The sequence below is a fragment of the Microtus oregoni genome, unplaced genomic scaffold (genome assembly GCF_018167655.1).
Source record: "Microtus oregoni isolate MIOR12 unplaced genomic scaffold, Mior012 000027F_ref0000203, whole genome shotgun sequence".
Taxonomy (NCBI): Eukaryota; Metazoa; Chordata; class Mammalia; order Rodentia; family Cricetidae; genus Microtus; species Microtus oregoni.
The window spans coordinates 13,773,749-13,798,347 of NW_024543086.1; the positions used below are offsets into that span (position 1 = coordinate 13,773,749).

Consider the following 24,599-nt stretch of genomic DNA (forward strand, 5'->3'; position numbering starts at 1 on the left):
GTATAGCGGCCTCTTAACTCCCTGCCTTTCTAGAGCACCAGTTCTTCAGAACAGGGTCTGAACCGTAGGAAACACTAAGTAAGTGGTGTCTGCTGTTATTTTCCTTTCTATCTGGTCCAATGAGTCTCTGTCCCTCTGCATTATCAGCTCCAGCAAGTGATGGCAGAGTGGACTTAGTTCACTACTGTCTACTTTATAGGTGTGTTCTTTGATGCTTTACTGTAACAACTGGCTTTTCCGATACACATTCCTCTCACTGTCTGGTCATGTCTTTGTCAGGACTTGTCCCTACTCTTAAATGCCTTGTGGTTTCTCCACAGACTATGACACAGCTCATAAATACGCTCAGATCATTCTCGCATTCTGGATTCCACTGTGGCCTCGACCACTCTTTCTTCCAGCCTCTCATCTGACTTTCTGTCCAAATGTCTAGAAAGGTAGATGTCTGGGTGTTCCCTGTAATGTACCTGGCACTCTTGCTTTCTGCATCGCCCGTGCATCTGGCCTTGTCTACCACGTCTTCTTGTGCCTTCTCAGCCTGGTACCCTCTGACCTAACTTTGGAGGCTCACCACAGATGCATACTTTAGAACATATTTTAGAATGTAACCACCAAATGTGCTAGTTTCTGTGAGTTCTAGCACTTTTGTCTGGTTGTATGACAATCACAGTAACTCAGTCTGGATCACATCTCCACCCCCACCCCTATCCCCCATTCCTAAGCAACTGCTGATATCTCCAGCTTTTTGATCATTTGCCTCTTTGGAGGACTTCATAAGGTAAAAATCATACAAGTCTGAATTCTCATGCCTGGCTTCTTACCTTGCTCTGTAATTCATTCATATTTGGGGACATGTCATGCTTTGTCCCTTTTTATTGCTGGATAGTATTACATTGTCTGAACATGATGTTTTCTTATTCATGTACTAGTTGCTGGGTTTTAGATTGTCTTCAACTTTTGGCTGTTTTAGGTTATTCTGCTATGGTATTTGCTTTTAGGTTTAGTGTGAGCATATTTTAATTTCCCTTGATTAGAAATCTAGTAGTGTAATCACTTAGGCAATGAGCTTCTTTCTTGGAAACATCCAACCATGCTCCAAAGTGGCTGTGACATGCTATATTCTATAAACTGTGACTGACGGGTCTGGTTCCCACATTCTTACATTGACAAAACGACATACCCTATCAATTCTGAAGGACTTAGAACAGGTTTACAGAGACCTTTTCATCTCATCTGACCTTTATGCACTTTTGCTTTTGAGTCATTTTTGTTGGTGAGCTGGCCCTAGCTCCTCTCTTTGAGAGGCTGTGCCTGTATACCCAATGGGTAATCTGTCTTCTAAATGCAGTTGCTGTGAAAACTGATTCTCCACCTATATGAGATCCAATTGTGCATGTACTATCTGCACAGAATGCACGTGCATTTCTTCAACATGTTGTGAGAACCTGTGCTAACCTTAGAAGAGGTTCAGACGTGAGTGGTGCATAGTCTGTGTCCTCTCATCCTATAGGACATCTGCCAAATATTCCAATATCACGGTCCCCCATTTCTCCTTTCATATATTTGGGAGCTCAGATTTTTCCCTTCCTTCCTGGGGCTGGAGGAATCTGTAACTTACCCTATTGCTATTCAATCTCGGAGCCCCAGTGTCTGACAGGGCTATTGGCTCAGGGACTTCCTTAGTACAGAGTAAGCCAAATTTCTTTTGTTTCTAGCCTACATTCTAAGAGCCCTGAGGGAAGGGACTGAGTTCCACTTGTCCTTTTATCCTTGGCAGAATGCCTTGAGAAGAGAGGGAACTGAGTACACACTTGGTCAGCAAATAGAGGAACCAATGAATGAATAAAACATTCCCCGGAAAGGCTGGGGAAACGAGACCCCTGACTTTCCACCAGACTGTCTTTTCTTCTTCACCAAGTGTGCTTTCTCAGTAACAGGTGCCCACCTTTCAGCGAGCAAAAGGGTGATGTAAGGTTGGCCTGTTCCCAATTTCTTTGTCCCTCAGACTGGTCCCAGAGTGTTGACAAGGTGCTATTACAAGCTAGTCTTTAGTCCTGGTGACTTGTTTGCTGTTATAACTACAATGAGGAGAGAAATAAATTGGGGGGGGGGGGAAATAAGGAGTAGAAGAAAAACCCAAAAGGAGTTTTCTTATGACAGCTTCATTTTCACAGAAGGGGGCTTTCTAGGAATTTCGAGAATAGAAAGATCTCCTTCAAAGTAAAGAAAATGATGTTGGAAAGTAATTTTACTCAGGGGTCAGGGCCTGTCTTAGTGCCCAAGGCCCCAATTTAATTTCAAATTGAGATTTGACAAGGAGGAAATAGTCCCATTCCACCCATCATTTTAAATTTCCTAGACATGATTTTTATTGGTTCTTTTCCATTGCTTGGGAATATTAAACAATCAATATTTTTGACACACGCCATTCATGCATAGTGCTTCCGAAATCCCAAACAAGACTTTGTCAGGAGGCCTGTGGCAACTGCAGCCTGCCTCTTTCCGTGGCTTGGATAGTGGCTTTTTTGGTCCAGTGTATTATAATTCTCATTTGCTGGCAATGGCCACTCCTAATTTTCTGTAAATCACCTGCTCGAACAATGGATTGTTGGCGATGACAAAGGAAAGTCTATAAAAACCAAAGTCAAGGACTCCGAAGGCCTGATTTCTCTTTGCCAGATTCTAAGCTGCCAGAGAATAGATCGTTCACACGAATCACCGAGGAGAAAGTTGACTTTGGTGGTGAGAGCGGTGGCTTGGTTTGGTAGAAGGGGCATCTGAGTAAGGGGCACAGGAGAAGAGCTCTACAATCTGTCCACAGAGAGTTGCAAAACGAGGCCGCATTTAAACACATTTAAACCTTGTTTTCTGTTGATTCCCCTGTTTCAGAGTCAGGGTCATAAAATAGGCCGGGATGCCCATGCCTACTCTCGTTGTTTGGTAATGTCTACCTGAAATACTGTCTTGAAAATGATTGAAGGAGCCCCATGCTGGCTCAATGTGAAGAACTGAATTTATTGGTGATGTCTGTCATAGCTTCAAATTGGTGAACAGTGGTATAGAGAAGATATTTGTAAATATTACACATTGACCGCAACTATTGGTGTTTCTGTTTTGGTTTAGTCTAATAAAAGTGTTTATACAGCCAATATATTCTCTTCAGTACCTCCTTGCTTCCTTTACAAAGGCTGACGTGGGAGCAGAAGAATGACAAAGAAGACACATAGTCTTAAAGAACCCACATTTCATCTGGTAACCAACCGCTCCTATGTGAAATATGCCATGTTTGTATCTGATATATAAGGTGTACTTTGATTTTCTGTGGTCGTAAGACAGGGAAAATGCTGCCACCCATATTGTGACATCAAGCATCACCTTCACAGATGTTAGCACATACAAGAAAGTCTGGCCCTGTGGTATGTGACTGCTGTCCTGAGTTCTAAGGTTACAGGGAATTACTGCTCTGTCTAACGCTAGACTAGATCCTGTGATTGCATGAATCCGAGGGTGGAAGTACCACAGCTAAAGTAACACAGCTAGAGGCCGCGAGATAGGGTGCGGACAGCATCCCCTAAGTTTCCTCCTGAGACATTATCCCGCCTGAGGGCTGCAGAGCAAGGCAAACTTCCAGGCCTGTGTACCCCAGCCAGGGCTGGTCCCTCCCGCTACCTCTCTCAGGTTGGGGACCATCACCCCACAGCAAGACTCAAGCAGAGAACACCCCCACTGCCAGGAGGGCTCCGAAGGAGAGTGATCTGGTAATTTTGTTGAAACTGGGATCTAGCTTTTATTTCAAGTAGTTAAAACGAGCCTCTGGGTGATATATTTTGAGCCTAATTACCCCGCTTTTCACAGAGGAGTCTGTGGAGTGATTAAATAAAGAAAGGTAAGTGCAGTTGGCACTCAGAGCACTTCGGTAAGAAGGAACCAAGGGGGAAATCTGGAAGGCGGGGCGCCCCCACTCTACTGCCCCACCTAAGGAATGGGCGCCTGGGAAACCCGTGTCACGTCGCCAGATTCTGAATTCTGGCTTCACATTCTGTTCATTCTTGTGGGGCTGAGTGGGACGCGGGCATCAGAGGATGAGCCGGGGACTCCAGGTGGCCTTCTCAGAGCCAAGGTAAGACCTTTGGTGACGTATCCTCCCCGCTCCCCGCTATCCTCCACGGAGAGGATGCCTGTGAAGCCCACCTAGGCCTCCACTCAGCAGCGCAGCCCCTTGTTAAATTACAGCGTTCACCAAGCTTTATCGTTCATCGAGTAGATATTCGTGGCGGGTAAACATCTTTTACCTCACTTGTCTTGCCTCGGTGGTTACTTCTGTCATACAGTCGACATGAGGTACAGAAAGGTTGCCCGTCTTGTCTGTGAGCGCTTGGCTCGCCAGCAGTGGAGGGGCTAAGGTCTGTAACTAGGGGTGGCTGTTTTTGAATCCCTGCTCTTAAGCTGTGTGTTGGATACTGACCCCGTTGGCATCTAAAGGTACATGTTAGGCATCAGGTGATTTAAAGGTTCCTATGAGCGTGTTGACCTCTCAGCTCCTTTTCTACTCTGAGCTCTCCTGCTAGCCACTTTGTCTGCTTGGTCTGAAGGAATAACTTTATGGGAAAGGAATGGGAAGGCAGGGAGGGGACACGTCTCCAAGAGACACATGTGTGGGTGATAATAACCATACACACTGATGGAACGCTTGTGTGAATGAATGGACTGCGCACCACGAGGATATAATTCAATTTTGTCCGGGGTGTTAGGAAAAGCTAATGTTCCCTCTTACGGAGGAAACACCCTACCTAGTACTGCAAGTCTAGCAAGGAGGAAGTTGGAATCTGTATCACAGTCAGCTCTGCCAGCGCTCAAAGCCTATATGGTAAACATGTCAATCCATGTTTTTAAGAAATGAGTTTACTGGCTTAAAGTCGCACAGTGTGTGGGCACATCTGTATGTGTGTGTGCATGGGAATTTTATGCTTAGATGTGTGTCTGTTAAGGGGAGATGAGAAAGAAAGTTAAGTTATAAGAAAGAAAAAAAATACTAAAATTTTTCAAGAGACCTGATGTCAGGTTGATAACTCAAAGATGGCATCTTTAGCTCAAGGTATCTTGGTTGCTGTCTAAGCTGATGGTGTGGGGGAGGGGCAGGTGTCCTATGTTGGGAACACAGTGCTCTGATGTGGAATATCACAACTGCATGTCAGGGAATAATTGGATACACACACACACACACACACACACACACACACACACACACACCACACTTTCAACTCTCAAGGAGCCCGCTACACACAGGACAGAAGTCACTTATCAGGATTGACATTATAGAAATGAATTTGGTTCTAAAATGTTATGAAACCATTGGTTGGGTAAACTGAACTCCAAGTGGGTGCAGGACTCTGCCTTGTTCTGTCTTGTATTCTTCCATTTCTTAGGCATCACTTTCAGTGACCTGTAGCTGTTGCAATTATGTTATTTCCACACTGGTGTTATTTCCACACTGGACTGGGATTTTCTTTTCTGCCTGTCTGTAGTCCACCGTGGGCTGTGATTGCTGGGGGAAGTAACTGTCGTAGGATCGTTGGGGTTCCTGTCCCACAGTCAAGAACTTGATATGTAGCAGATGCTCAGTCCAGGCATAGGGAGTGAATTAAGGGAAGGGATAAATCACTTAAAGGAGATGTGGATAATGAGATATTTTTTTTAAGTTTTGTTTTTAAAAATATGTGAGAAAAGGTCTGTTTCATGCCAGGCTTCCCTTTAAGGATCTATCTATCTATATAAATTCTACAGTTCTGCTCCTATCTACATGACAGATTGGAGAAGAACCTGGTTCATGCTCAGAACCATCTTTGTGATCCCAAATGAGCTTCTGAGATGGGAATTCAGAGGGTATTCACTGCTGTGCCTCCTCCCTGGTCTGTCTGCAGAGCAGCTTGTGCAGGGACAGTGCTCCTAGTTGTTAAACTTTCACTGTTACTACTCCCCAAGGGTGTTTTTCATTTGACTTGGGGACTTTAGCCTTGGGGTTCAGCAGAGCATATCAGCTTGAGACCAGGGGAGATTGATATCCCAGTGGGACCATCACTGGCCATACCAGGGCTGTCTCTGTCAGCTCCCAGAGAGGGAGACACCCAGAGAATTTGGGAATCATTCAGCAAATGCTGGGAAATGCCCTGTCTATGTTATCAAATTTTAACCAAATTATCTCCAAATAGCCCAGTGCCTTTTGGCTTCTGCTAGTGGAGATACACAAATCTGATTTGGGGCAAGTGATTTTAAGTGTGTTCTTAAAGAACAAGAGTCCTCAGAATCCCTTGTCCTGTTTCCCGGCACCAGGACCAGGCTTTAGGACAGAAAGTCTGCCCTTGGCCTTGGCTGACCACCATCTCGGCCAGCGTTGCTTTCGAAGGGCCATGGAGCAAGCTGTGGAGAAGGGATCTGACAGGAAACTAATTTCTTCCTCTCTCAAGGAATGAGGAGCCCATTTAATGACTAGGCTCCTTATGTCCTTTGTTTGCAAAGAATTGGCCTTAATGGGTAGCAGGCCCTCTGCAGTGAGAGTCTTAGAGCACTGAGCCAAGATCTTGCTGGTCCTATCATGCTAAAGTCCTTTCTCTTGACTTGACATGGTGAGAGGCTTACAGGGTTCCACAGCCCTTTGCTGGGATGTTAGTGGGCATGTAAGATAGGATGTGTATGTCAGCTTGGCATTACTATAACAAAGTACCCAAAGCAGGCTAGTTATAAAATAAAAAAAAAAGTTGAAATGGCCCATGTTATGGAGGCTCTGGGGCCCATCATCCCCATTCTCTCATTATGTGAAGACCCAAAGGTGGCTCTGGTGAGGACTGATGCCTCGGGTGGTAATATCCCAAGCCAGAAAACAGAGAGAGTTTGTAACATGAGGGCCTGCTTGTTGGGGTTTCTGTCCTGCCCAGTCCCCCACAGCTGTTTAGCCCCAAAGAAAATCACACAGAGATCTCTATAAGTTATAAAGCTGATTGTCCCATTAGCTCAGGATACTTATTAGCTCTTGTAGCTTAAATTAACCCATTATTCTGATCAATTTTTGCCATATGGCTTGGTACCTTTTTCAACTGGCAGGTCACATCCTGCCTCCTTGGCAGTCTGTGCAGGACTGGGAGGAATCAACTTCCTCCTTCCCAGAATTCTCCTGTTCTCATTGCATCATTTCTACTTCCTGTCTGGTTTTCCCACCTATACTTCCTGCCTGGCCAATCAGCGTTTATTTAAAACATGATTGACAGAATACAGACAATTCTCCCACACCAAGAGTTGGGTGGCACTAAACTTGGGCCTTTATAGCAGTCCTCCCAGGAGAGCTACTCAAGAGCCCCATGAAAACTAACTGCTAATGGTGTATCCCCAGTCACCTCAGGACTGACTCCCCAGGGAGGAGGATCAGACTCTGGAACACTGTAATGAAAGTGTGAGCCTTGGTTCCCCATTGGCCCTCTAAGGACCCTGCTTTTCTTGAGTTAGCTGAAGGAATTAATTCCGTCAAGTGGTCCTTCAATGTCAGAACCCATCTTTCTAGACTTATTGCCAAATTCATTCGCGGGTGCCCTGTAGTTTTTAATTGGCATCTGGCAGGGTTTTCTCAAATGCTCCACCAATCATATTCTGTGACTCAACCTGGAAGAAGGGCCACAGGGACAATAGGAAAGTCACCAAGAGGGCTGAGGACAGCAAGAGAGCAACCCAGTCTTCACTAGAGCTTGTAGCTCCAGAGGCCAGACCCCATAGTGAGCTTGTTCTGTGTCTTCTTTAAGGTGAACTTAGAATTTGCAAATTTTTAAAATTTCATTATTTCCTGAAATAACGTTTTATGATCAGAAAACCTCAAACACCATTTCTTTAAAAACCAGAATTACTGCGGAAGCCCCTTTTCTGGATATAATCTCACCTTCTAAAGAGCATTTGAAGTCAGAAGAGCCTAGGACTTCATTTGAAAGATTGGGGAGGCTGACACAGCAGCCAGGAACAGGCCCTGGCCCCATCTGTCTGTCTTTCCCAGTGTTCCCTCTCGGGGTTCTTAGCTTTTTCTTCATTCACTCAACAGACCTTACAAAGCATTTATGACATATCGCAGGACTTGGGAAGCCTGTGCCGTTTCCCAGAGATGGAAGGACAGCTCCTGTCTCTGAGGACACTGCTCCCTAGTAGAGATGAGCATGAGAGATTGATGAAAGAAATCCCAATGTCACACAGAAGTGACAGCCTGCACAGTGCTGTGGGCCCTCAGGATGGGGTGACTGATACTAGAGCAGGGACGGGAGATGATGAGAAAGTAAGAGGGGAGATGATGTTTAATTTGGTGCCTGCTGTTGTCATGGGCGTTTTAAGAGCCCTGGCTCCCAAGTTTGGCAGACTGTAAAAGAGCTCTATCATCCCTGCCACCACCCCCTTTCTTGACTTTGACAAATCATTCCTCTGTCTTCAAGCTGCCACTTGTGCTACTGGGAAGTGGCAGTTGTCCATCATCAATACCTGATGGGACATGTTTGAGGAGTGAATGTGACCAGGACAGTGAAGTCCTGGCAGTCACCCACGGTCATTTCAAGGAAACAGAGAGCTTAGCATGACTGTGTTGGTGGTGGTGGTTGGTTTTGATTTGATTTGACTTGGCATGGAGTCTTACTATGTAGCCCAGACTGACCTTGAACTTATTGACTTCCTGCCTCATCCTCAGAAGTGCTGAGATTTCAGGCATCTGCTACTTATCGTCACTATTAATATGATAGTGCAAACACCATCTTTTATCCTCCCTTGAAGTGCACATTATTCCCTGTGATAAATGGGTAATAGATGTTCCAGGAAGAGAAGAGGCAGACACAGATATTTAACACCCTCTGACATCTGAGAGCGGCAGTGAAATAGGAATGGGGAAGGGAGGTAGCAAGAAGTTAGGAAATAAACATTTATTTGGATTTTAGTTATGAGCCTTGTTTAATGTGGAAGTGAGTCTCTGTGCTCTGGGGTAGTGGTGGGTGCAGTTAGAGGCATAAGAATCAGAGGATGGTTTGGCCAACCATCTATCTCAAAAGGTTCCTCCAGGGAGCCACACAGTGGGGGTAAGGGCAAGATGATGGACAGAGTCCCAGATCCTCATCTTCAGTCAAAGAAGAGTGATGTGACATCCAGGTAGAACAAATCCAGCAAGTACCTCTGCTTGCTGTGGGGAAGCCCTTGTTAAACCATGTGCCTGGTGAGGTCAAGGGCTTCGTGTGCAGTTTCTCAATGTCCTTGGTAGCAGTCAGGACACAGAAGAGGCTCGGTAACTGTGCACTGATGATGGACTGAGGTTCATCTGTGTTTCTTCAGACCCAGGGTACCTCTTAGTGGAGGAGAGATAGGATCTATCTCTGAAAAATGGTGGTCAGGCCAGCAGTCTGGATTTATAGATATTGATGTTTTCAGTTGCATTTGGTTTCACTCTCTTTAATCCTCAAACATAATATTTTGTAGTTGAAAAAAATTACCAACAGAAGACAATGACGATAAGTAACTCTAAGATCCCTTTGTCACTTGTGTCTGATTTCTGCCTGGGGTAGGGTGGGGTTCAGTTATTTACTGTGCTCCATGATGAGGCCGTGGGGACCACTCTGGAATCCAGCAATTAAAATACGTCAGTTGCTTTGGTTTGGTACACTCAGAAGAAGGCTGCTTTTTTATTTTTATTTTTAGCATAACTAGGTATCATAATATTGAGTGTGCTACCTGGGCAACCAGGCTGTTGTGCCCAGTAGAGGTCACTGGGCTAGCTAATGGTCTACAAAATGTATACTCAGGTTCTGTCGGAAAGAAAATAATGGGTTTCATTTGAATGAGATTTAATATACTTATAGATTCTGAGAATTTTTTTGAAAGCCTTTCATGATAATAAAGCTTTTATTTGTTTGAGAGCCAATAATCCTTTGGTGTGATGTTATTGTCTTTTCCACTTTAATCATGGTTGAAGCCAAGGCAAAATGCTTCTCCCAAAATGCTCCTCGAGTAGACAGCCCCTGTCTGTTTTAAATTGCATTGTGTCTGAAATGGACTAGGTCACATGTAATAAATGCTAGCATTTCAATAGAAACATTACAGCAGAAATAGTTAACAATCTGCTTTAATTTCAAAACTCATTTTCTCTCTCACACAGTTGGGCAGTATCTTGGTAAAATTTGCAGAATGCGTTGGGATTTAATTATGTTGGCAATTTATTCCGAAACAAGGTTAAGTGGGGGCTGTCAATAAAGGTGCAGGGTGAGGACAGCTGTGTCCTGATGAGCCTAAATTCTGGAAGCCAGGCTGACCACAGAAGAGTTGAATGCCTTGGGCAGTGTTGTTTGCAAAAGCCTCCCACTCCACAGGTACAGATACTGAGGCTGGGTGCCCGCACTGTGCCATCCCTTGTGAGCTTTCATCCGATGGGCAGGGGAAGATCAGGGGTTGAGAGTTAGTGTTTTCTGGATCCTGTTTACTAATTAACTTGTTACTTCCATACCTATCTAAGGTTCATCATGGTGAGTGCTGGGTACATACAGGCAACTGACAATAAGTAGCTTCCCTTCCCCAGGAACATTGCAGAGACAAGGACAGCCACTCAGGAATGACATGGTTATATGTTCAAGGACAGCTATGTCAAGGATTTTGGGGTCAGGATCCCTGGTGTGGGTAAATGACTTAAAACATCTGGTGTGGTTTGTGGTCATTGTGGGGGTTGGTTGGGATGGCTTTACCTGTTGCTAGAAACTGAGCAAGGAGGGTTGTAGCATGGTAAGGATGTTCTAGTCAGGAAGAAGGGTTCTCACAGACCCTTTAGGGGATGTTACTGTGGTAGACATTAAGATACCTGCCATGGGGTAGCTGTCTGGCCTGGAAGGAGAACAAGCTGTGGGGTGTCTGAAGGTGCATTTCTGCTTTTTGTGGGCTGAGGGCTCCAAAGGAGGCCAGGAAGAAATCATGAACTTGTGGAACATTGGATATAGGGGTAGTAGCACATGGACAGAAGGACCTCCTACACCAGTCACTGGGCATTTTGGGCTGTCTCTTGGTTTAAGGGAGATGGGAAGGAATTGAGATGGATGGACTTGAAGGGGTGGTTTTGATGATTAAGTTGGCAAACATGGATCATAACAAGCAGTCAGCACTGAATTTGGATGTGTGCCCTGGCCCTTCTTGTTTGATTGGAGTAACATTCATAAAACATCTTTGTGGTTTGGAACTTAAAAACAGATATATTTTTAGCACCCAGAAGGTTGCCGAGTGTGACCTAAAATTAAATCCTTGACAAGTAAAGACTGTGCTGGACACTCTGCTCAGCTGACAAGGGTAAGAATGGGCTTCGGGTCTAACTTGAGTGGTGGCTGGCATGGGTCTGTATGCCACACACTGAACACTGGCGTTTGTGCCCCCAGGGCTAATTTCCTCAGTTCTAGTAGCCTTGGTCAAATCATTGGTAATCCTTCAATGCCTCATGCTGTCTATGGAAAGGCCTGGCTCTCCAAGGCTTTCCTGTATTTGGGAATTGGATGCCATGGCCTAACATTCTTCTTTTCTCAGAATGCTGTGTTAGATGCTATTGGCTCATGTGTCTTCTGAGCCATCAAACACAATTACCAACATGCATTGCCCCACTTGCTATGGTTTTGTTAAGTCAGAATGAGTTGGCTCCTTGCCCTGAGAGGCTCTTAAACCCGTATCTGGCACCAACTGCCCCCTCATGGAAGCCCCTGTCCTTCTTCCTCCCAATTTATTTCAATGAGCAAATGAATAGATGTGTATTTACTGGGCACCTGCTGTGTGCCCTAACTGTGTTTGAAGTTTCCTTTGCTTAATTGCCAGGGTGTCCTCTAAAGACAGGAGTTCTGGTTCATAAGATGCAGAACCAGAAGCTCAGTTGTCAAGGTCGCTCGGGGGAAAAGAGTGCTGTCAAACCCAAGCCTTCTGAGTCCACGTCCAGAGTGTTGCTTTGCTTTCGTTCCCTCTAAGTCAGTATTATCCTGAGTGGGAGGCCCCTCCTCCAGACAGAAGTCTCCAGTGACACAGCAGCGCAGGTGCTGGCGCACATGATGAGAAAGTTCCTGTCCTTTCTGTTCTCTCTCCCTGCGACTAGTCCAGGACAACATGGGTTTGGTGTTAATGTGACATTAGAACACACTGAATACTTGCAACCATCTCTCCTACAAATGGGCTGGTCTCATGCTTAGATCCCTCAACCTTCAAAAGCAGGAGCTCTTTTGAATTTAATCAAACTACTATTTCATGTTTGAGTTTTCATATGTGATACTAATTTTCTCAGTATTGATGATCCAAAGATGTCTTCTTTTCCCAAAGGTGTCTTTTAAGGAAAACTGGTCATCAGAAAGTAATTGAAGAAAAATATTAGCCAAGCTAGAGTCAGGTGTCTGTGCATAAGGATAAACCATGAATGCGATATGTGCCCCCTTTGAATGCAGCTGGAAATGTCTCCTTGGTTCAGGTCACCTCCCATATGGTCAGGACACAAGGCTCCTGCGATTGCTGACAGGCACTTCTGGCTCTTTGTTTATAAACAAATAATGGCAAGCATCATAACCATCATTGCCTTTAGGGCTGTTAAGGCTTTTTTGTTTGTTTATTTGTTTGTTTGAGTTAAAATTTCACAACTCAATTCAACCCAAACTAATAACGGAATCTTCAGACCTAGGAAAAATACTTAAGTTTATTGCAAAAGATAATATCCCATTTAAAACAGTTTAGAAATTTACAAAACCTTACAGTGATACATTGTCTTCAAGAAGGCGCTCTACAGATGAGCTTGGCATTGAGTTCCAGGGATAGTGAGTGCTTTGACTATAGAGGGAACAGCCACATCAAATCCCTGCGATTTAAACAGATGAACCAGCCCCTTCATTTCATAAAAGTCATCTTTGCTAAATTAATCTCTTTCCATAAAACCATATAATCTCAAGTATAACATTTCTGTAGATTATCATATGACACACTATTGTACAAAGAAGCAGTGGCACTCAACACAAGTAGCAGAGTATAGAGTTTTGGTATACGTACGAATGGTTTTCGTTTCATGTCGAGAGATGAGCCTTTCTGTTCAGCGGGCTGGTGTTTCTCAGCTCCTTTTCCCACATACTGATTTTCAGGATTTCATTATCAGAAGGACCCTCCTCTCCAGGTGCAGGTTAACAGCCTAAGCAATGTGATGTGGTGTTGTGCTTTGGTTTAGAATCACATACTCTTTGTTGGTTTGACTTCTGGGAATGTCAACATTTTCCAATCCTACTTTCATCTCATTCTATTCAGCGTTTATGCAAGGTCCCTAACTTATCATGTGTGTGTAAAGACATGAGCTACCTCAGGCATCTCCTCATGTTTCCAGGCTAACTAGGGGCAAGGGCTGCAGCTAGCTCTCATAGTTTGCACTCCCCCACTGTCAGAAGGTATGCAGAGCTTAGAAAACAGGGGGAGTATCCATTTTTTTCCTCAGTCAAAAAAGAATAAAAGGGCACAATTACACCATTTTCTCCAAGTTAGTGGAATAGACTATTCTATTGCCTGGATCTCTAAATCTAAGTGCAATAATATTTTCATTCCATCCTGATGCTGTGGAATATAAATTTGTTTGAAATTAGTGTAAGCAAAACAAATTAAGATGGAAGCACCACTACAAGATAAAATTACATAAGAGATCCCAAATGATTTTGCTTTATTGGATTATCCTCTGTACTGTGTTTTTCCATTGGTGGGGCCAACTGGGAGTTGAGTGTGTGCATACAGAAAGAAAGATCTGTGGCTTTTGGCCAGTGGTAACATATCTAATTGAAATGTGGTTTCTTAAGCATGACAAGTGTATTTATCTTGATTCTAACTTGACATTCTATATTCTGGTCTCACTTTGTGGGTTTAAACATTACACTAGTACCGGAGAAAGAACATCTCGAATGACATCCCAAGACTTAAATAGTGCAAGCCAAGATTCCTTGCCAAGTTTCCCTCGCTCTCCCTGAAATAGCTTTTGCACTGCAGCACTGTGACGGGGAAGTGGAATTGTTGGGGCGGTTTGCTCAATTAGTCTCAATTTGCAGTGGGGTACTCACCTCCCACGTGCACAGTAGAGGCTCACTCAGACACTAGGCCTTCAGCGGCGGAGGGGGGGGGTGCGGGAGGTTTAAAATGCTTTCTTCGTTTAGGTGTGGCTCGTGTTTCTGGCAGTGTCAGTTCAATGTTCAGTCACAGGCTGGCAGAGTACTGCATGGAATGCAAAGGAACCCAAGCCTTGCTTCCTGCTCAGCCCAAGTGTGTAGCAATTACTTAATTGCACTGCTTTAGGAGTTTGCTTGACATGCAAGCTTGACCTGACATCCGTGGGCGGAAGGAGGTCTTTTCAATGGAACGAGCCAGATCTTAAGGAATTGTGGAAGAAAGGCTTTCATCTGAATTCTCAGTCCCACGTCTTCCTAGATTAGGTGACCACAGCCTGGTCACAGGGAAGGGAAACGGCGGAGTAGCGTGTTTGCGTCTATCTACACTGTTGTCACAAGAATGCACGGATGAGAAAAGGTGCTGGATGGCAGCTCAGCCTTATCAGTGTTGCTTGATAATATACACTGATGTACAGGCTGCTGAGTCCTGTGACCCTTGATGTTACAGGTGAATGAATGGATGAATGGCGGGATCCTAAAGTTAAAGCCCCTCTCGTTCATATCCTGCTTGCCATACAGAGACATATGATCGTTAAATGGCCCCAGAAAGTCACTTGAGCTCCAGTCACATAACAGGTGCCTAATAGCCCCACGCAACCTGACTTTGCCACTCTGCATGGCCCATACTTTACAAGAAGACTGCCCCTTGATGTGAGTTCTAAGGGCTAGCTCAAAAACAAAAACCAACACAAAAGAGAACTTTAGTACATCAGGGCGACCTGGCATTGTTAGACCCCCGCTCAGTTCTGTTGTGCTTTTGTATGATAAATCCTAGAACCCTGATAGTTTATTGTGGGATTTTTTTGTCTAGGATACCTGCTTATCACCTCTGTCTTTCTACAGTGCACAGCACACACGCTTCTGTTTCTTTGGGGTTGATGAACTCAGGATGGGAAGAAACTGCTTGGTGTCATGGAAGTGTTGGGAGTGAGGTGGGGGCTTTGTTTACGGTGGTAATTTGAACTCAGCAGATGAGGATGAGGCCTGGCTATGTGTACAGGCAGCTCAGCAAGTGGCCACACAAGGGGCCACAAAATCCTCAGCAAGCAGTGGCACCCCTTACTCAGGTAAGGTTGGTGACCAGGTGTCCCAACAGTCTACCAGCTCTGAGGCACTGCCATGTCGCGAGTCAAGGGATCTCAGCCCGGGCGTTTGCAGAGGAGCAGGGAGATCTTGAGGCAGGCAGGGGACCCCCCAATCTCAGGAAGGAATGTGGGGAGTCCTGATCCTCTCATATCCACCAGAAACATTTCTTCTTCACCTTTTTGCTTTTCCGCCGTAAGTCCTGCTTCTCAGGGACCGGGGCTTCTGCTGGGGACTTGGGTGGGGAAGGTGCTTCCTCAGCTGGCTCTGCTTCCTCCAGGCTCTGGAGAATCTCATGGAACCTGCCTTCCTGCTGCCGGAAATCATACTCTACACTGGAAGACAGAGAGGAAGGGAGGAGAGTAACTGCAAAATGACACACACTGATTTAGCATCCTGTTACCCCAGAGCACACAAGGACAGGTCCTAGGGACTAAGCACTACATCATTAGGGACGGAGGGCCTGTGTGACTTTGGGAGTATTGAGCCATCTCTCAGACTCTTTCCCTTCTTCCCTCTTAAATTAATACCTTTAATGATATCTTACGGGGATGTAATCAAGTAAATGAAGCACAGAGCATGTTAGCATTCAGTAAATACTGGGTCTAGCTTCCTTCTCATCTTTGTTTAGGGTTCTTCATTGCTAATGTTTTTTTGTTTTGTTTTGTTTTTTTTTAAACAGTGTTCGTGAAAACTAACTTATCAACATGTAAGCAATATAAAGACACACACAGGCAAACCAAGCTCAGTTTCCTCAACTGTCAAGTGGAAGTATTAATGGCCTCTAATGTTAATTCTTTCATTGAAATAAATATATGTAAAGTAAGATGATGTCAATGACATGCCCAGATCAGTGCCTGGCATGCTATAATCCTTTTTCATATGTTAATACTAATTTCTGCCTTAGTACCATTACTGACGTTGTTATCGCTGATAACACTATGCTCTTCAAATTGTGTCCCTTTGTTAGCTCCGCTGGTCCAGCAGAGGACTATAGCAAATTACGTCTCACTAGTACGGCTTAGAGAGATTTACACATAAGGCTGCCTTCCAGCATTCCTCCTTACGGAGAGACTGAAATACTGTTTGTTGAAACAGCTTCTCCTTTTTCCCACTTTACATGTGTATGTGGAGTATTAATGCACAGTGTATTTCGTTTGTATCATGGTGACATCCACAGAGGTTTGTAAGGTATACATGAGACCATATTGGAACCAAGATGCCAAGAAACCCTGGGAATGTAGAGTTAGCAAAGAACCTGGGCCTAGGGAAGGAGCCGGCTGTCCCCTTAGCCTCTTTGTGCCTGGAAAAGGGAACCCTTTGCTTTCCTTCTCACTCTGTTTGGTGACCCCCTAAACCTAGGCTAGGAAGAACGTATCCTGTCATGCAACCCTGCCCAGCCTGTTTTCTTTCCTTCCCTTCCACTTTGGGGTGCACTTTAGTGCTGAGAGCTTGTTACGAGTATCCTCGGATGGTCCACAGCTGAAAAGCTATCACAGGAGTCTAGAAAATGGCAGACATATAGTCATAAAAACAGAGCATGCCCCTTGTTTAGCTGGGGGGGGGGGAGATGAAACCCCTCATCGCTCTGGATGTAACGGGCCCAGCAAGGGCTGAAAAGCAACCATCAGAAAAAGACCATCTGCCCTTGTCTGTGATCTCCGTGTCATTTCCCAGAGCTTAAGATCAGAGTTAGTACTGCTGTCCAAGTGAATCACAATTGTCACATGTGTGAAAGGAAGCCCCGAATGCAGCATTGACCTGAGCGTTCTGAAAAGGAAGAGACAAGGGCAGAATAGCCTGTCGTGTAGCCAGCAGGACAAGGTATCAATAACCTTCCTCCAGATCCTCCTCTCCTTTTTGGACATCTTTGTCTTTCTGTTACTCTCTGGTTTTCTCTCCTGGGACATACTCCTGGCAGGTTGACCTACATAATGGATGACACACAGACTGTGTTTTTTCAAAGTAAGGCTCTAAGGTGCATCAATTGCAAGTCACTTCCCTATTCTCAAGTAGCCGAGTGGTACTCTGCCGAAGAAGTATCACCCCCAACTCCCAGTATCTCAGGCAACGGTGGAAAACAGGTGTATGTTCAAACTGCAACGCAGATTAGGCACCACATGTTTACTCTGCCATTCAACCAAGATTGATTCAATATTTCCATATGCCAGATCGGTGTCTCGATATGGAGAAAGGTGTGGCAGGTAGATTTAAAGTCTGGCCAGCTAGCACCGGCATTGCTAGACCAGTAGCTTTGTCCCTAGTAAATAGTATCCCACATCATCAGCACTTTAAGACCTAGTCAAAGCCTATGGTTTGCTAGCTCAGTCTTCAGAGACATCCAAACATACATCGTGAATCTAATTCCTCCACTGCTGCCCAGTATTGCACACTTGTTTGTCTTGGGTGGTGGAGCAGCTTCCTGTCAGCATCACCTATACCTGCTTCTGTGAGGAAACCTGGAAGATAGATCCAAAGGCTAGAAATGGTCATCTCAGGCAACCTCTGCATTGCAGTAAAGAGGGAGTTTAAAGCAGCGAGCAAGCTTTGATTCTCAGCCTCTATGTCACTGGAGGCATGCATGCTTGGCTGATAAGGAACAGTCACACTCACAGTTCTTTTAGCTCCTGAAAGAGCTTTACCTTACCTACTGCGGCAGAAAACAATCTTCATGACAGAGTACAAGATGGAGCCAAAAGAAACAAGTAATACCTGCTCATGCTAAGACTCCATGCTGTCTGGTATAGAACATCCCATCCACCCAACCATCCATCCACTGATCCATCCACTGATCCATCCATCCATCCATCCATCCACCCACTTACCTACCCACCCATCTATCTATCCATACAACCATCCATCCACCCACCCACCCACCCATTCACCTACCCACCCACCCATCTATCCATCCATCCATCCATCCATCCATCCACCCACCACCCACTCACCCATCCATCCATCCGTTTAACCACCCACTCACGTACCCATCCATCCATTTACTCATCTACTCATCCATCCATCCATCCACCAAGCCACTCTGGTGCTAAATTCCAGTGACTTGACTAGACAGACCAGGACACCATCCCTGTGGAGCTTGCTTCCCAGAGATAGAGGATCCAAATATACTTCCCATTTGTCAAATAGATCTTCCTTACAGGTTTTTGTCCATGTGTCCGTGCTAAGTTATCTGAGCACGCATGTACCCCTGACTGCTTTTCTCTCCTTTGTAAAGTTTCTGACTGCCTAATCCAAAGCAAACTAACAATAATGAACTGCCTACGTTTCCCAAGGTTACAGACATCTTTAAACATCCTAGAAAATATGGTTCTGAGTGAGTCTAATCATAAGTCCAGAATTAGAAGGCCTGCGAAGGAAAGAGCCAGAAGACAGAATGTAAACTCTGTCTCCGCTCCTTGAAGTATTGCTCATCGCAGAGGCTGGAGCAAAAGGCTTTTGAGTTGAGCACTCTGGAGTTTGATCTGAGGCTGCATCATTTCCTGGCTGGGTAACCTTGGACAGCTTTCTTTTTTTCCCCAGGACTCAACTGTATGTGGGAATTACAATAACAGCCTAAGCACCGGGTTGTCATAATGATGGGGAGGCTGTAACAGGTGTAACCGTGCTACGTGGGCACAGCCTCTGCCCACTCGGGCTCTTCTTCACCGAGTGCTTTGTCTTCGTCTCTTAGGGACAAATGCCTCACCTCCTCACCTGCACCTCCAGCGCTTCAGACATTGTATACCTTGCTCTTCACTCCTCCCCTCCTGTACATTCAGGGAAGAATACATCGTTATGTTTCTATGGAAACACAGCAGGGTTCCATTAAAATCACTAGGATTTAGGGAGCCGCCCCTCCCCCATGCGTCTCCCCCCACTGGTCTTGACGGTTTAAAGGGGATTGAAAGTGACTTTCTTTTCAAGGCCAAGCAAATATCAGAGTATTGAGAAGTGTGTGCGCTTTGGAAAGAAATTGATTAATGTTTTTTAGGCCCAAGCAATTTATTAGCATAAAGGAAAATTGTCACTTTTCTTCTTATTCACCCGTTTAACAAACTACTGTTTAGTTTAGAGAGGAGAGGAGGCAGCTGGCTTATAAATGGGGAGGGGCCATGCCCTGCCTCCCTCATCAGCCTTTTATCTCAAGGATGAGCAGACAAGAAGAGATGACAGCCTAGACCATGTTCACCAACCCTTTGGGAGAAGGAATGAATTGACAACTTAGTTGTTTGTAAATTCTAGGCATGAGCTCCATGTTTGAGGCTTGGGTCCCTGGTCTGAGTGGAGTACTTATAACCTTTATAGCCCTACTGGCCTTCTTTCCTTCCTCTTGTCCTTCCGAGCCTCCCTGTCATGCCATCTCTACTGTAACCCTCCATCCATGCTCCCTATATTCCATGCAGAGTCCTAAAAAGAAAGCTGAGCATTTCCAGTCTAGTTTGGGCAGATTCCGCAAGGACTGCGAGGAATAAATATTAGACAAGAAGTTGTTGCAGTGCTGCATCCAGAACTGAAGCACAGCGATAACCCAGATCTGTCAAGATGTGTGAAGGTCATCCTCTGGGGGATGTATGAGGTCAGAGATGCCTAGTTCCTGGGGAGTCTTAGTGCCCTTGACATCCAGTCACATGTTCAAGCACGCTGCCTTGGTGCATTCAGAGAACAAGTTGTGGGACAGATGGCTAGTCTAACTTCCACTATCATCGTGGATGCAAAGCAGAAAAAAATGTTCTAGGAAGCAGGGAGCCCTGTGCCCTGGGCTCACCTGGTTGAAGTGACAGTAAGGGAAAGAGATGGCTCAGTGGTTCATAACACATACAGCTCTTGCAGAGGACCTGAGTTCAATTTCCAGATGGAACAGACCACAGACACCTATATATATCCACCTGCAAGAAATCCAATGCCCTCTTCTGGCAACCAAGGGCATCAGCACTCACGTGCACATACCCATACATAGAATTAAAAATACATATTTGAAAAATGTGTAAGAACACGACCAAGCAACATCTCTAGGCTCCTGGTGATCCTAGCTGGGTAAGCAGGAACTAGGCAAGCCAAAATAAAATACAATGCCCAGAATAGTGAGTTTCATCCGAAGATGAAACATTCAAAAATAAAACAAATTTATAGAACCAAATAAAGAAAGGTAGAAGATTGAGACAGGGGGGTTCCTGCTTTTATATAACATCTTTAGCCTTACACAACATCAAATATGTATTTTTGTTTTATTCTTAGAATGTCCTGGGAAGATGGAAGATTGTTAAAGCCACTTAACTGATAAGCCAGTTAACAAAGAGAAATCATACTGGGAGCTAGATCAAACCTAAACCAAAATTTTGTGGCTACATCTGTAATTCAGGTTTTTATCAGAACAAATATAGTACAGTAGGTGTATTAAACAACAGATAAATATTTCTCATTGTTCCAAAGGGCTGCGACATCCAAGGTCAAAGCATTGCTGGTTTGGTGTCTAGTGAGAGCCTGCTTCCTGGTTCATAGATGACTGTCTTCTCCCTGTGACTTTAAATGGTGGAAAGGCCCGGCAAACTCTCTAGAGTCTAGTCTACAGGGACACCAGTCTCATTCATGAGGGTTGTATTCTCCTGATCCAATCATCTTCCACTTTCAGATTGCCATGAAATGTGACACTAAGATTTAGCATATGGATTCTGGAAGGCACAGATATCTAGCCTACAGCGCCTGCCTTCCTGATCAGTCTTTGCTCTTTATCTCTAAAAAGTAAATATTTCCACATGAGGGTCATGCTCTGAAGAGAAGCAATGAGTGCCTTGACCCTGTTAGATGAGGATATGTGTTAATTTAAATGTGCGATAATATTAATATATTAGAGTGACTATCATTAATGGAGTTTATCTTCTAGACACCATACTACAAGATAAGAGTCCCTTTCATAATTCTCATTGTTCCATGAAAGAAACAATACTATCTTCATTTACCAATTGAAGAAACTGAGGGAGGGGGGATAAAGGTTCTTCCAATGATTTGACCATGAATCTAATCCTAAATATTATGACCAGCATAGACGTAGTTCCATGTAAGAACTGCATGGCAGAAGATGTGGGATAAGGTACCAACAAAGACTTAGGTCTCTTGTGTGACCCCACAATTGTCTGTGGAACCGAACTCCAGCTGGGCTGGGTCATGTGGGTGGTCCCTATACCCTAGCTGACTTCCCATCAGGCAATATCTTTTTATACTGCAAAGAAGCCTTGGCAGTGAGCCAGAAACAATGTTCCCCATCAGGGGACAACTTAGTTAAGGCTATCTGTGGGATCAGCTATCATTAGTCTGCGTCTTGGGTCTTGGCTTCATGTCCCTCCCTAGCGGCCCTTGGTACTCTCTTCTTAGAAAGTGGTTCTCATGGCTTTGTAAAGAATGCTGTCCTCAGCCTACACTAAGAGCAAGTTGGGCTCTAGGGTGTGTCCCTGGAGACAGAAGCCTCCAGATGCATCCCTGCTCCTTTCCTTCCTCTCCTGGGAGCACACTGTAGTCTCTCTCTGCCAAACCAGGGTGTACCACATGTGATTTAGCCTCCTGCAGCTCTCCTTACAAAGAATCAATCAGCTGTGGCAATTGATGGGTCTAGGGAAGTCAGTTTGCTCCAGGGAAGGCAAATCATACCACTTTGGGGGTAAAATCACAGTTTGGGAAGATAGTCTTAGTGTGTATGCCCCCCCCCCCCAAATACCACCAACTGCTTCAAGGGGTAGTGTTCTTCAAACCTTCCCGCTGGGACTGTTTTGTTGATTATTTATAGGTTATACATTTGGGCATCACAACTTAAAGCCATTTCTAGCTGCCGATGACTCTTCAGGGGATCACAGAAAAACAGAGCCAAGCTGTAGGGCCACCTAGAACTCCATAATGAGAAGCTTCCTAAGCTCTCTGAAAGGGTAGGACATTTCTCAGAAATGTAACACATATATTAAGCGATGAAGGAAGCTCAAAAGGAGCTAGGAGACAGGAAAGCCTTCTGCGAGTCAGGACCGAGGTTTGGCCTAACTAGGCTAACAAGGTTACTGGGCAATTCAGCCTCCCCAGGACTCAGTTTTCCTATCTGTATGATGGGAATAATACTCCTGCCATCTGGATTCTCAAATGAGATGGCTCACCCGCGCACAGTGCACAGTGTTTATTTGGCAAAACTGCCTGTCACACTGACTTATTTAATGGATGCTAATGATTCCTCTATGAACTTGACAGAGAAGTAAAGGCTCGGTCACAGTGTTGTCATTTGGGGCCCGTGTCCCTGCAGCACCCTCTCATTATTCCTGTGTGCTACTCAGTGTGCTTGACTTCGTATTTATGGTGTGTTTGAGCCTCTTTAGCTATTAATGCATTAAAGTAGGCTTCGCTTTTTATTGCAGATAAATTGCTCGCCCCGTAAATCTTCCTCATTCCCCCCTCACACTCTTAGAAGAAAAGGATGAAGCTCCCAGCAGAGGAAGGGAGTAAGGACAAATAAATGACTCGGATATCAACCCGTCGGCCTCTGAGAAACTGTCACCTGTGCCCCAAAGAGTATTTAAACTGTGCTTGTGGCCAGCGGCTGATGAGGCTAGACGGTGTTCATAGTCACATCCGCATTGAAATAGTCACTATTTGTATACTCAGTACATTCTGGAATCTAACGGGGGGGGGGGGGATAGAGATGCACCTGTGATTAGCTGAAACGCCAGCTCTGCTGTGTGTTTTAGAAATACCCCCCCACCGCCCTACCCCCCCCCCCCCCCCCCCCCCCCGCCCCAGCAGATCTCAGCACCTTCCAGAGAATGGAAGGCTGTGGTTCTCTCTGTTTACCTGCCTCCCTGCCGGGAGAGCATGAGCCAACAGACAAAAGAAAAAAGAAGTACTAAATAATTTAAGGGGAGTGTTGGTTGCGAAACCCACAGGGCTGAAGCACACTGCAGTTTCTAGAGAAATACCTTTTTCTCTGCCTAGGTAATAGCGTTAAGTGACAGGCATGATGGGGACCCAGTGGCCAAACAGCTTAGCCACAGAAAGAAACTCAAGGAGGGGCTCAGGGCACCGCTAAGCACATGACCTTAGGCAGTTCACTGATTCTCTGAGGCTCTCTTTGCTCTGTAAAATGAAGCCCTCACTTTCTTTCCCTGCGGGGTGCACAGCTGTGAGGCTGTGACCTGTCTCCCAGGGAGCCTCTTTGTCATCTACTGTCACTAGCAAAACCAAGAGGAGAAAGGCCCCCGGAAAGAGAGTGCTAGGTACAAAGGAAAGCTCCTGCAGGGAACCTCCTTTTGAATATCTGCCCAGTTCTCAATGTGCTTCAGAAGGACTTTACCCATGGAGATGTCTGTAATGAGAGTAACAGAATTAAAGCATCTTGTGGTCTGCGGAGTTTGAAGAGCTTAGGGGGGTTGCAGAAGCTTTCTGTGTGGCACTTAGCACTGTGTGTTCTCTGTTCAGCACAAGGGGTGATTACACCCCTCCCCAGAAGGGAAGCCATGGTTGTGCAGGGCAATGCTTGGCACACCCACGTGGTCCGGTAAGCACTATGAATCCTCTAGGATTCTGCAGAGGACAATACCAGCAGTTGGGCTCTTTACCGAGAAGCAGGCTTGGGCTTTCTTTGCTCTTAACTTTAATTACAGGAGAAATGTCAGCCTGGATTGCCAATGGTTCCTCATTTCAGATGAAAGACTTCGCGAGTTCCTTAAGCAATGTGTAAGGCATGCTGAAGCTCCACAGAGACTTCACAAGCAAGAAGCATGGGAAGACAGCACTCATTCCAAGAACAATAATAATACCTTGTCCTTCCCGTCTAGTCTACCTCTGTTCCCATGAATATGAGGAGTCTATATGTGACGTTGTAACCCCTAAACCTAGGCCAAGCAGAAGGGTAACAGCCTCCTAAGGATGCTTGACAAGGAAATGCTATGAGTTCAGCAATTCCATTCATGAATGGACTATTGCAAAATCTAACAAATAGGTTATCATTTCCTCTGGTTTTTTTTTTTTTTTTTTTTTTTTTTTTTTTTTTTTTTTTTTTGAGACAGTTTTTCTCTGTAGCTTTGGAACCTGTCCTGGAAGTCACTCTGTAGACCAGGCTGATCTTGAACTCACAGAGATCCACCTGCCCTTGTCTCCCGAGTGCTGGGATTAAAGGCATGCACCATCACTGCCTGGCCCATTTCCTCTTTTAAGGTTCCACCAATTTCACCTTGTTAAGAGGTCCTCAAACCTTTCCAAAGACCTTGTTACAACTCCCTCAGAGGGAGTAGAATGGGAAATGAACCCATAACACAAAGAGAGCTGGGCTTCTGAAGCAGGCCGGCCATGGTC

The 24,599-nt window shown here is 45.1% G+C and overlaps 2 protein-coding genes across 2 annotated transcripts in view; one reads left to right on the top strand and one right to left on the bottom strand.

Annotated features, from left to right (window-relative positions):
• Positions 1-24,599, top strand: part of Dock2 (dedicator of cytokinesis 2) — a 406,844-nt gene that overhangs the window by 196,036 nt on the left and 186,209 nt on the right. The window lies entirely within an intron of this gene.
• Insyn2b (inhibitory synaptic factor family member 2B) overlaps positions 12,708-24,599 on the bottom strand; it is a 105,358-nt gene continuing 93,466 nt past the window's right edge. Inside the window, exon 4 of the mRNA XM_041676227.1 lies at positions 12,708-15,616. Coding sequence (XP_041532161.1) covers positions 15,430-15,616 — 187 coding nt within the window. The 3' untranslated portion in view covers positions 12,708-15,429. The remainder of the gene's footprint in view (positions 15,617-24,599) is intronic.